Consider the following 14144-nt stretch of genomic DNA (forward strand, 5'->3'; position numbering starts at 1 on the left):
CCTATTCCAAATGATCTTGCTTTTTTTGTTGACAATATCGCTTGTCATATGATAATAAATTAAAGAATAATTGGAAATGTTTCCCTAATTAAATATATTTTTTATTAACATTATCTAATGATGTTATGACGCATTGCCTCCAAAGTAGTACAGTTATTGAATGTTTTACATTATATTTAGTATCTACATTAATATTAAACACTAAAGTTGTTTTATAAAGAAATATATAAAATAATAATATAATTAATTGTTAATAAATTAATAAAACAAATTATCCCGCAGCCCTAACGCGCGCGTGTGAGAGGGTAAGAAGTATAACACAGATACGGCCCGACCGTCGAACGGAACGGTCGTGTGACGTCATTATTCCCGCGTTTTTTTTTTCTTTCAAAAAAATGTTCACGAGCGCCATGTTGTCACGTTTTTATTGACATTAATTTAAATGTTTTAACAATAATTTTTATGTTGTTATTGTTGACGCGTCGTGTTTAATTGTTGTGATTGTGTTTTATAATTATAATTGTTTGTGTTATAATATAGTTTTAATTTAGTTATGTATGATATTAGTGAAATGTTTAGTGCATTGAAATCATACGAACCAACTCAATGAAATGTGGATATCGAGTTTTGTGTGATCATTGGATTTGTATATTATGGAGAAGCCGTCTTATAAGGTAACTTAAATATCATAAATTTTTAATTAGTATCTGACCGATGTGATTTTATTATTGATATAATTTCAATATGGCCATGACTTTTTTGTTATGGTAATATTAAAGAGTTCTTAATTCGAATTATAATATAAGTAGAATCGTGCGTTAACGTGATGATGTCAGACATTGTTCTCGGTATGTTAAATTGTTAGAAAATCTAATCGCAGATAATATTTTTTTTAATTAGAATTGGATCGAAGCAAATGTTATTAAGTCCAACCCTGCCTCTGTGCGCCATATCAGCGAATGCTAGTGTTGTACTTGTCCTTATTCGGAAATGTCGATATCGATTTTTTTCACATGCATTAAATTAATACTAGTGATGTGCTTAATTGCATTTTTTTATCGAATTTAAAAATAACTGAAGTACTTATAAATTATTAATTATGATACATTGTTGTGTTAAATGTTTCTCATTAATTAAGGCTCGTTTCAAACGTGGCATTTTAATGTTACAGTATAAATATACCCTTACATAGTACATTAAACTGAATCAGAACGTCTATTTATAAATAGCACCTCACGGCTCGTACCAGAAGTATATGATCGCTTAACGAAATTTATGACTGAATTGTTTTGATATAAAAAAAAAAAAACTGACAATTAAGATGTTTCAAGATTATAATTTTATTGAAAGGAGGAAAGTTTTATCGGAATCGTTATAGGTGTGGCACGTGGAGATTATGTAGTGGTTTTTTTTAAAGATACTGATTATACAGTATAGTCTAGGATATTACAAATATTATTACTCTATCAATAGTTAAGATCATTTAATTGAAGCCACGTACACTGATCATTGATTAAACCGAGTTTTAGATATTTAACCGATTTTTATGAAGCCAGTGTAGTGTTTTGTACACGACCTATATATATATATATATATATGCATACTAAATATTAATTGTCAATATGTATTATATTAATTTAAAATATATTTTTATTAATATATATATATGTGTGTAGGGTTATACAATGTACCTATGTTTATATAGATGTATTGTATCTGTTGCTAGCCAAAGTCGCATCATACGATTTGTGTTACACGTTTTTTTAATATATCATTAATACATCTTAGCAAATAATACTATGAGTATGTTTGTATAGAGGAATTTAGGTGAGAATTTTCATGAATATACGTATATTTAAAATTAAATATTCAAGCCAGTCAAACAAATATATCTGTTTTGTGTAAAAATAAAACACAATATATGTAGATATCTGGTAACAGTTTAAATAAAACTTACGTAAATAAATCGTGACGTCACGGACACTCGTGCCGTCTCTTTCTAAATTTATGATGAGTTTCTTTGTAATGTAATGGTAATGAGTTAAATTTAACCGTTACTGTTAATACCTGACGAGTTTATCTGTTTCGAAATAACTATTACATATAATCGTTATAGTAATTATTTTGTATATTTAATTATGATTAATTAAATGTCTTTGAAGTACCTATGACAGCGATATCGTTTCATCTCTTTCTATTAATAACGATTTCATGTTTGAAAGAAGGAGATAAGACCTATTCTAATTAATTTTTACTATTTTTACACGATATTTATATTAGTCTAGTACCTTACTATCTATCGTTTCGTTGAATTAGTTCCACAGATATGATATTAAACAATGGTATTTGTATGGCTGTACGTAAGTGCTTAGTGGGCTTAGGAACCAAACCTCCAGTCCAGTTGCAGGTTGTTACTTAATGACAGTATTTATGAACCACGTGGCTATCAAAAGCTATGCAATGCCTTCTACTATCGAATGGGACTCGGGTTCCTCCACATAAGGTCCGGAAGAGTATTTGAGAGGGACTACTTACTTCTACTACAGCTGTTGTATATCTACATATCATTGTAATTGTCAGGGTTTGACTTTGACCCAGCCTTGACCTAAGTATATCTTTTTACCTAGTCGTAGTTGATCATGATATTTCATCAAGTGTAACTTTTTTTATTATTAAGATGATTCGTTTTTATTGTCTGAGTCCGAGCCGTTTTGATTTTCCTTCTTTTTAGATTTCTTGATAATTTTAACGTTTGTGTGATATTTTAATTAATACTCCTATAAGTAATTCAATGAGTTCTTGGTATTTCATTACATTACTCGAGTTTAAAATAAAGCTCTGTTAGTCTACGCATTTAAATAAATATTGTAATTTTATTATAATTATATGCAAAAAACTAAATAGCATAATATGTGTAAAAGTTACTCTAAATCATAAATTAATTAAACTTATCTGTTAATAAAACGGTATTGTCTTCGGCTTACGTATTTAATTACATGTTGTATGCATTTTTATGATTATAATTTGAACCCTATGTCTGTATGATAAAGTTTAAAATGATCTACATACAAATTATAATCAAATAATACCAAACATCGACTCGTCAGTGTTAATTAGGTCAAACAAACCCGAAATGGAAACGAAATTTCGTCTAAATATAAAGACGAGGTTTAAGTCCGTTTAATAAGAAAAAGTACTTGTAAACAATGATTGCACAAGCTTTTATTGTGTAGCTTGTTCGCTTGTGTTGTGTGGGTTTAATCTTGATATTAAATTTTAAACCAAATCCATACAAGCGATCGACCTGATATTTTAGTACTGGTGGCAATAAATAGACTCATGCATCAGTTATGAATTAAATAAAAGCATTTATATATATATACATTTTATTAATAATATAAATTAATGTTTTTTTATAAGTTTGTTTACTATTTGAAATGTTTTCAGATAACACATAAGATTTTATAACTCATAATAAAGATAGTTTGACATATATTGCATCGTTCATTATTAATATTACAATAACATATACATAGTTATTTAATTATTTTTTCAATGCCATTATAAAAATAAGTTTATCGATAGAATTAATATTATTTTATCGACACGTCCTCCGCCCTACGGAAGCCATTCTTTGGCATTATGGCGTTTCATTTTTTTGTCGAGTCCTGTGTATTTATACTTAAGAACGTTAAGTGTGTTGGAAGTGACATCGCGCTAAGCGCGCCATGCGGGTACGAGTTACTAGACTTGCGCTTAGTGTTATTACTAGTGTTAGCTGTTCGATCCCAATATTACCACGATCGTTAATGAAATATTAAGAAAAACCATTTATATATAATATATATTAATTTGAATATTTCAACTATTTTTCGACTTTTAATTTTTTTTTTTTTATTGATTTAACTCTACGTCAATGTCACGCGAAAAACGTTTGACAAACAGATGAGTAAAAGGTATAAAAGACCCGTTGAGTTTCTTTCGCCGGTTCTTCTCACGTCAGGATGTTTCCTTTTCCGAACCGGTGGTAGTGTTTAATTTGACAATCAATAAGTAAGCTACTATATTAAATAAAGGAATTTGATTTGATTTGTAATGAACAGTTTGGTATTGTGTATTTATGTATAGATAAAGTGTTATTAGCTTTACTAGTGTTCTCCCATACCATGGTCACTTTGGCGAAAATCGGTCAGATAAACATCATTCTTAAACACTGCCTCACTAAGTATTGCTGTTCGTGATGTACCTGTGATGATTCCTCGTAAAAAACGAATTGTCAAACGCGGTTTTGCGTTTTAGGATTTGGTCAAAAAAAAAAAATAGCCTATGTTAATTTCATCAAAATCGGTTCAGTGGTTTCGGTTTGAAAGAGCAGCAGACAGACCGACAGAGTTACTTTCGTATTTATAACATTAGTATAGATTACACATATATATATGTATATGTATACGTATATACATTACATTTTGGCGACCTCCGTCGTCGAGTAGTGTGTACACCGGTTTTCATGGGTACGCCACTCTGAGGTCCCGGGTTCGATTCCCGGCCGAGTCAATGTAGAAAAAGTTCATTAGTTTTCTATAGGTGTATGCGGTACCGTCGTTACTTCTGATTTTCGATAACACAAGTGCTTTAGCTACTTACATTGGGATCAGAGTAATTTATGTGATGTTGTCCAATATTTATTTATTTATTTACTATATATATTTATTTTCAAGGGAAATAAATAATTATATTACTTTACGAATGTTGTTAAATAATTCCTTATATAGTATTGTAATTAAAAACGAAGGTGAGTATTGTGTATATTTTGTGTCGCTTTTATTTATCTTAAAATTATTAAAATTACATTATTATCAAGGTATTATATGGCAACACAGATACGTCGTAAACGTTTCAAGTTGAAACGTTGTATTAAATGTGAACTTCAAATTATAAAGTTTAAAATTGCTATTTTTATTTATTCTTGACTGGTTAGGTTAACAGAATTGTTGCCGACGAGGCGTAGTTCGGCAATTGTCTTGCTAAGGATCAGAAGGGTACAAATAACAGATACTGTTTAGTGTTACAATTTAATTGTTTAAATTCATCATCTATATTAATATTGTATTGTATGTTCTTTCAAGGCCAAACTATTGAACCGAGATGATTGAAATTGGGTGTGAAGCAAATTTAAACCCCAAGGGAGGACAAAGGCATTATAGCCTATTCCAATGGCAGTAGAAAAAAATTAAACATACCTTAGATTTACGTATTTCACATGATTTGCTAATAACTCAGCTATATTGTGCACTACTAAGAGTTTACGATTAATATATCTTTATTTATAATACAATACTCTTACACTTAACTACTTATTTCCACTTTAATTTTACTTCCAACATTCCGATAACAATTTCTTCGACGTTCAAAATGCTATTTTTTCGCAAATCCACAGTGAATATCATAGATTAATCAAGCTCTCGACCAATGATATCGCGTCAATATGCTGTCAAATGTTGTTTATTTGTCTTGTCTCCTCTTACGGTTGGAATAATAAATAAAATAAATAAATATAAATAAATATAGGACAACATCACATACATTACTCTGATCCCAATGTAAGTAGCTAAAGCACTCGTGTTATGGACATCAGAAGTAACGACGGTACCACAAATACCCAGACCCAAGACAACATAGAAAACTAATGAAGTTTTTCTACATCGACTCGGCCGGGAATCGAACCCGGGACCTCGGAGTGGCGTACCCATGAAAACCGGTGTACACACTACTCGACCACGGAGGTCGTCAAATAATAAAGGAATATAGTATATTTTATTCTTGTTATTATAACCATATCAATAGGTATTAAGTTTGTTATCGATATAGTTTAAGTCGGGGCTTCCCCATCATCACAGATTAATAAAATGATATAAAAGTAACTTTATACCATTTCCGCGCACGTCTCTGGTCTCTGTACGCTTGTAATAATGTTTAAACTCTACATTTTTAACTATAAATGTCGTTTAGGGGGGGTTGACTTAAATTTACCGTGTTCTTTGTTCATATGTCAATTCATTGATGTTAGAAAGAGACAACAGTGTTTAACTAAACGAACGGTAGTTTTAAAGTAGGTAACGCCGATAGCATGCAATCAGGGATAGATTAACCAAGTCGGGGCGCCTGCACACATTTAAGCTCAATTTTTAACTTACTAAAATATTTTTTTTCTTTGCCAAAATGCTATTTTACACATAATTTAATTTTTTTACTATATTAAGTAGGTATGTATTCACCATATTTTAATGACAATGATTTTCCACCAACCCGCATTGGAGCAGCGTGGTGGAATATGCTCCATACCTTCTCCTCAACGGGAGAGGAGGCCTTAGCCCAGCAGTGGGAAATTTACAGGCTGATTATGTTATGTATGTTATGATTTTTTAAGCCCTATTTTCTGATTCTTGTCAGCCACATGGCCCCAGCTTTTGCTATATATGAACAATCCGGCCTTGCATGCTATCGATGTTGTGTAAGGACTTAGTAAATGTGTTAAATGAGGGTATACCCACCCTATTTCTATTCAGTATTTCATCAAACATTAAAACACAAACTTTAAAATTTACAATATTAGTAGTGTCTAAAGTGTTTATTTTAATTTATGTCAGTTTATGTTTTATAAAATTGTCTATATTCTATTCCAACCATAAGAGGAGAAAAGCCAAGTAAACTAATATTTGACAGCATATTGACGCGATATCATTGGTCGAGAGCTTGATCAGTCTATGATATTCACTATGGATTTGCGAAAAAATTGAATTTTGATATCGACCAAGCTATCATCGGAACTTTGGAAGTTAAATTAAAGTAGATATAAGTTGTTAAGTGTAATAGTGTTGTATTATAAATAAAGATATATTAATCATAAACTCTTAGTAGTGCAAGATATAGCTGAGTTATTAGAAAATCGCATGAAATACGTAAATTTAAGGTTTGTTTATCTTTTTTCCCAATTCCATTGGAGTAGACTATAGATGGCATTACTAGTCTTTTAAATCGTAATGTTTTGTACAAATGATTTACAATAGTAATATAAGTTCATGTCAATCAAATGAGTTGTTCAAGATCATGAAAGTTTTGTTAATAGAGTGGATCAGTACAATAGTTCAGTGTTTATAAGTATGGTTGGTTCATTTTTCGTCCAGAGCATTCTTGCCACCATTCCAAGCGGTCGTGATTTGTACAGTATTTTTAATTATTATTTGTATATAATTAAGGCCATGTTCATTGTTATTCTTGTGTTAGTTTAAAAGATTAATTAAATGAATTGTGTCATTAGAAGAGCCGAGATGGCCCAGTGGTTAGAACGCGTTCATCTTAACCGATGATTTCGGGTTCAAAGCCAGGTAGGCACCACTGAATTTTCACGTGCTTAATTTGTGTCTATAATTCATGTCGTGCTCGGCGGTGAAGGAAAACATCGTGAGGAGACCTGCATGTGTCTAATTTCAACGAAATTCTGCCACACGTGTATTCCACCAACCCGCATTGGAGCAGCGTGGTGGAATATGCTGCAAACCTATTCCTCAAAGGGAGAGGAGGCCTTTAGCCCAGCAGTGGGAAATTTACAGACTGCTAATGTATGTATGTGTGTAATGTAATGTCATTAGAATACATTGTTATTAATCGAGAATCGAACCCAGCGTCAACATGCTCAGCGGCGAATGGCGCCCATAAAATAATCTCAGTCGTAACATTGCGGTTCCGTAGCCTGTGTTTGTGTGTGTTTGTCAAACTTACATCAAGATTATTACAACAGTAGTGTTTGGTTTTGATTTTGTTATGTAGTATATTTTTATTGGTATATTCATTATGCTACCTTTATTGTAATTAAATAAATATATTCTTAATCGGATTAGCTTTAGAATTACCCCCTTTTTTTTAATAAATGCTGATAATTAACTCTGTATTCAATGATCTATTTGATGAAAACAGACGAACGAACAAGTTTTTTTTTTTATATAGGTAGCTGGACTGTCAAATAACGATCATGATACAGTGTTGGATTGACAGCAAAGCTACCACCGGAAGTTGATACGATTCGGAAAGTACTTTCCACTGAGAACCGACAAAGAACTCAGTAGGTACTCAAAATAGTACATATTTAGATATTTTGACGTATTGATGTTGACTTGCAAGTGAAGTATTCCACGCTAAAGAAAGGTTTCCACGTGTTCATAATATGTTTTTGATTGTTAGTATGTGCTATATATATATATATGTGTATATCAATGAAATAGACAATAAAGATACTATTAGTATAAATAACGTGTAAACACAGTGAATCTTAACTAGCGAGCAGTATACTTCAGTCTGTCGTTATTGTATTAGTTTCTGGCACGACTTCTCAAACTGTTCCTCCCCTTTTTTAGTGATTTGTTAGTTTTATTACGTTTTTTTTTTCTCTGTTTGTTTAACGTTATTTATTTATGTGATATGGATTATGAGTCTTCAAAAGTACTTTAGATGTATTCCTATATACGTAAATGTAGATTTTTTTACCTTTTCCGAAATAAAACAAAAATTCAAAACCTGAAAATCTATATATATTTAGGCTTTTTTATTTGTGCGTCAATCACGTAATAACTTCTTAAGAGTATAAGGGTAATAAGGTGAATTGATGATTATCATCTCTTGTTATTCGGTTTTGAAATCCTTTGATCCTAACCCCCCTTTTATTCAATGCTTAGTAAAGAGGAATATCAAGTATATAATATCAAACATTTTGTTGTTTTTTTTTTAAATATCAATAATTTGCACTCTCTACTAGTTTGAAAATTAAGTAGGTATATGCCTTTTTGTTTTTAGTAATTATGGCCTATATAGATCAAAATATAATTTACTTTTAAAAGCACTTTTGACTCGTCGTTTTAAATAACCGTATTAACTAAAGCTCCCATCGCATCGGTTCGTAATGTAGATTCTATAGAGAAGAACCGGCAAGTTACAAAAGTTACGTTAAGTTTTTTCCAACATATATCCTGCTTGGATGTCAACAAGTTGAACGTATAGATCCACGCTTTTTATAATCTGTGTAATGTTGTGTTGAATAATATGTTTTAATTTTGATTGTACTTGTAACAAATGATTTGAATTTATCAATCGGCAGAGTTTTAGAATCAATTCTATGCACTATAATTATATGTCTTTATCTATACGTGTTATAAAATCGGAGTGTCTGTTTGTAATATTAAAATAACCGTGTTTTACTAAATGCTTATGTATGTATACGCGGTATTATTCATTTTTTGTTTGTTTGTCTGTCCGTTTGTTCCGGCTAATCTCTGGAACGGCTTGACCGATTTTGACGGGACTTTCACTGGCATATAGCTGATGTAATAAGGAGTAACTTAGGCTACAACGATAACTTTTTTTTGTTAAATACAAACGCGCAGGAACTCGCGGGCACAGCTAGTAATATATACAATTACGAAATCCTTTTGTAAATATATCTACGTAAGAAGTGAAAAAATTCGTCGGCGTTCGAAGCGTTTACGACATCCCCCATCAGAAATCACAATAGTTCGACAATGTTTGACGTTTTGCTGTCATGTTCAATTGGATCCAATTAACAATGTTGTAAGTGTGGTTGAGTTGAATGTATTTATATATGATACTAGTTGTACAATATTAGTAATCATTTTACGAGTAATCACGAAATTACGAATTCAACATATTACTCGACTAGCGACTCGCCCCGGCTTCGCACGCAATTCTGATACTAAATATACTACAGAATGTATAATGTATGTATATATACTATGTTCACAGCTTTTTGAGTCTGTTAAGGGCCATATTGAACTATATTAAATGCACAATGTATTTAAGGTACTTAATTGGATAATGATTAATGCTGCATTGCTTAAAATCGCTTCGTAAATAAGCCATTATTTTTCGTAAAAGTGAAGTATGTAAAATGGTTATTGTGAGAAAATATACCATAGCGGACTATTTTGTGGACCTATTTTAATTTCGTAGGGTTCAGACAGCGTCTGCAATGTAAACGCAATGAATGTGTTTGTTTACGACATAATAAGAAACATCTCAAATTTATTATTTATTTATTATATTGAAGATAATAAGGTGTAGACTTGGTATTTATTGATTTCTAATTATCCTCGCAAAAACTACCCTCAGCTTGATAACAGGATCAAATTATGTATTTGTATTGTTTACGATACTATTAAGATTATATTCCGATCTTTGACCGAATCGAAACGGATGATCGGGAATTGTATTTTTCGTTTCGATTGCGATGAACTGACTATTTGTTAGTAGAATTTGAAACCAGGTCTCCTACTACGGATACATTTCTGACACAAGTTTCATTATAATCTTAGATACTAGCTGTGACCGCGACTTTGTGCGCGTTTGGTTTTACAAGAAGTTATTGTTGTAGCCAATTCACTTATTACATCAGCTCTCTGCCGGTGAAAGTCCCGTTAAAATCGGTCTAGCCTTTGCAGAGATTAGCCGGAACAAACAGATAAATAGACTTATTTAGGTACCGTCTTTACATACATATGCATTTAGTAAAAAGCGTTATTTTAATATTACAAACAGACACTCCAATTATATTGTATGTATGATGACTGGATGAATACCACGCTAGTCCAATGGCTAGATCATATGGCTACACACTAGAACTCAGGTACAATTCTGGTGTTCTGGTTTTTTTTATGTTGGTAGCCGTGTATGAACAAAATATTCCCCCCTTTTCAAATGCCAATTTCAATGGCAATATGTCGAATGCTGAATTAAAACGTCGTGTAAAAAAAATATTGTAAAAATTTTCAGTTAAAATTTCATCGTTACGCCGTATTTGGAATGCGTTATCTCAATTTTATCACGAGATAAGTGAGCTCAACAAATCAATGATAACAATATATTAATGTAATAATAATAAAACAAGGGATCCGCGGGGAAACATAAATATATAATTTGTTTATTGTATAATATCAGGTTTGCTAGTATGACGCCTACGGGCGGGACCAAGTGGCCGTTAGTTACAATCAGTTCTCTCTTCTTCCCCCCCCATGTCCTCCTTCTTCGCGTCCTATAGATGACGTGACTTTAATGTGTTGAAGGATCGCAGTGTTCTTTATGAAAGTATATATGTTACGATTGCAGAGCTATTGAGACGCGTCGAGGCGTTGCTCAGCGGTCATTATCTTTTAATAAAATAATCTTAACATGTTTAATCTAATTTGATTTTTTCACTAAGATATCCTGGTACACGTCATTTACCGATTACATACATACATTAAGAGCCTGTTAATTTCCCACTGTTGCGCTAAGGCCTCCTCTTCCTTTGAGGAGAAGGTTTGGATCATATTCCATCATGCTGTACCAATGGGGGTTGGTGGAATACACATGTGGCAGAATTTCGTTGAAATTAGACGCATGCAGGCTTCCTCACGATGTTTTCCTTCACCGCCGAGCACAAGATGAATTATAAACACGAATTACACCCATTATGGGTGAATTATTGTTTAATTATTCGCGTCATAATCCAGGGTGCCAAAAAACCCGGGCTTTGCGCATTGGTGATGAAGTTGAAGAGTCCGTGAGGCGCCCCTAAAGGTTTTTACCCCCTAAACTCTTAAAAACGTATTTTTGACGGAAGGGATGATCACCAGTACACTGCTTTACACTAGCGTTTGTTGTACTCAAAACAATAACTAAGGGTAGTATAATTTAGTTTCTTTTGTTTGTAATAGGATCCGTGTTAATTTACTGTAATCCAAAGTACATGTAACAGTATCTGTTTGCTGTTATGCTGTGTACATGAACTAAGACTAGTGTTCGCTCATTGGTCTAAATTCAACCGTCACTCGTTGCTAAAAAATATATGAATTACATTGATTGAGGAGGTATAATGAGACTCGGCTGAAATCAAATCAAAATATACTCAAGTAGGCTTTTACAAGCACTTTTGAAACGTCATTTAACGAACTATTTAAAGTAAAGCTACCATCGGTTCGGAATGTAGACTCTACCGAGAGGAACCGACAAGAAATTCGGTAGTTACTCTTCTTCAACATATAAAAATACAGTCGTGTTAGTTAAATACAATTATATATGTATGTCATGTCTCCTGCCTGGAAGTCAACAAGCATTAACTCCACGCTTTTTTGTCATCTATGTAATCTTGTATCGAATAATACGCCTTCTTTACCGATGTCTTTTTTGAAAATGACTTGAATCTATGAAACGGCAAAGTTTAAAGTGTCTGAACGATATAAAAATAAATGTCATTAAGAGCATCACTGATTTTTAATTTTCACCTGACGTTTGATGTCGTGGACTGTAAACTGTTTGTTTCTATGATTTTGTTTTTTATTAGTTTAATGTTTCTAATCTTTATTACATAGACATACATATTAGCTTTCAGCACTCCTCCATGTAAACTTTAACTGCGCTAAGTTTCGTAATCCACCGTCTGCGTAATTCTCGATTTATATTGATTTTTTTTTATTTATTCGTCGTAACTTTCACGGCATATAATATAACATTTTAATAAACAAATTATTTATACGACTAAAGTTTGAGAACCACGTCTCGCTATCCCTTATAACAGGTCTTATTTTGTAGGGTTGCGTTAGGGTTGTCGCATGAAACTAAATATTTATGAAAATATATATATATATATAAAAAAACTTTTGACTACATACTTGGATTTGTGCGAGCCCGTGCGTAAAACTAAATACTCAGTATTGTTGTGTTCCGGTTTGAAGGCTGAGTGCGCCATTGTTGCACGCACAAGGGACGTAACATCTTAATTCCTATCGACGCGTCCGCCTGGTTTTATAAAATAAATTAATAATATTTATTATACTTAATTTAAAAAAATGTTGTTTTTTTTTTTTAATAAAGGTCGCTAAATAACCCTCGGCTTCGCCTGGGTTACGTAACGCTAATGTTATAAATGTGAAAGCTTGTCGCCGTCGCGCTCGAATGGCTGGACGGTTTTCGATGAATTTTTGAATAAAAATAGATTACATAACTGATTGTTGTGTAATCTTTATAATTGTAAGATTCGTTAAAATTGACATTTTTGTTTATGAGTTCATTGTATACGTACTTACAGGTTAATTCGTTTTGAGTATATTTTTATTTATTTTAAATATCATTTGAAACAGAAATGACAAGATGAGATTTGGTATGGAGATAGTTGGTGCCCGGAAAGGGATAGAGGCTAAAGTGGGGGGTGACGCTTTGTGTTTTATTTTCGCGCGGATAAAGCCGCAGGTTCAACTTATATACATATATATACGTATTATATATTATTATTATAATATATATATTAGTATTATAAGCCTAAGTATTTTGTCATAAATTGTTAAAATTTTGTTTAGACTTATGAATTGTCGTTTGAAATTTTATGAAAACCTACAATTGTTTCACCCCCCACCCCCCTTTTAAACCGGTAAACTATAAATTACATTAACAAATGAATACATTAAATGCTTATGTTTAAAATAGCTATATGTCCGTTCTGACTTAATACACGTTAAATTCATATACAGTTACATATCCCATTCAAACCTCTTTAGCCTACTCCAATGGAAGTAGGAAAAAAGATAAACAAACCTTAGATTTACGTATTCCATGCGATTCGCTAATAACTCAGCTATGTTGTGCACTACTAAGGGTTTATGATTAATATATCTTTATTTATAATACAACACTATTACACTTAACTACTTATTTACACTTTAATTTTACTTCCGAAATTCCGATAACAGTTTCGTCGACGTTCAAAACTGCATTTTTTCGCAAATCCATAGTGAATATCATAGACTAATCGAGCTCTCGACCAATGATATCGCGTCAATTTGCTGTCAAATGTTGTTTATATGACATTTCTCCTCTTATGGTTGGAATTGAGTAAAATTGAAATTACATTTTTAGCGGATGTCGTAAAATAAACTTTTCGTCTATATTCCAGCTTTCTAGACTCCTCGGTAGTTCTAGCGCGGTGGAAGCCATACATGATAAACAATATTATATGTATAGATTTTGCAGAGAAATCCGTATTTATTTCATATTCAAATGAAACGATATTCATATACACACGAAGAGTAATAAAGTTGACTAAAAAA

At 32.1% G+C, this 14144-nt stretch overlaps 1 protein-coding gene across 3 annotated transcripts in view; it reads left to right on the forward strand.

Annotated features, from left to right (window-relative positions):
• The first annotated feature begins 334 nt into the window (after nucleotides 1-334).
• Nucleotides 335-14144, forward strand: part of LOC113391469 (AT-rich interactive domain-containing protein 5B-like) — an 81763-nt gene continuing 67953 nt past the window's right edge. For all 3 annotated transcript variants that reach the window (XM_064219708.1, XM_064219709.1, XM_064219710.1), the window contains exon 1: nucleotides 335-674. In XM_064219708.1, the coding sequence (XP_064075778.1) occupies nucleotides 654-674 (21 nt within the window). In that variant the 5' untranslated portion in view covers nucleotides 335-653. The remainder of the gene's footprint in view (nucleotides 675-14144) is intronic.

The sequence above is a fragment of the Vanessa tameamea genome, chromosome 29, assembly GCF_037043105.1.
Source record: "Vanessa tameamea isolate UH-Manoa-2023 chromosome 29, ilVanTame1 primary haplotype, whole genome shotgun sequence".
In the NCBI taxonomy this organism is placed as follows: Eukaryota; Metazoa; Arthropoda; class Insecta; order Lepidoptera; family Nymphalidae; genus Vanessa; species Vanessa tameamea.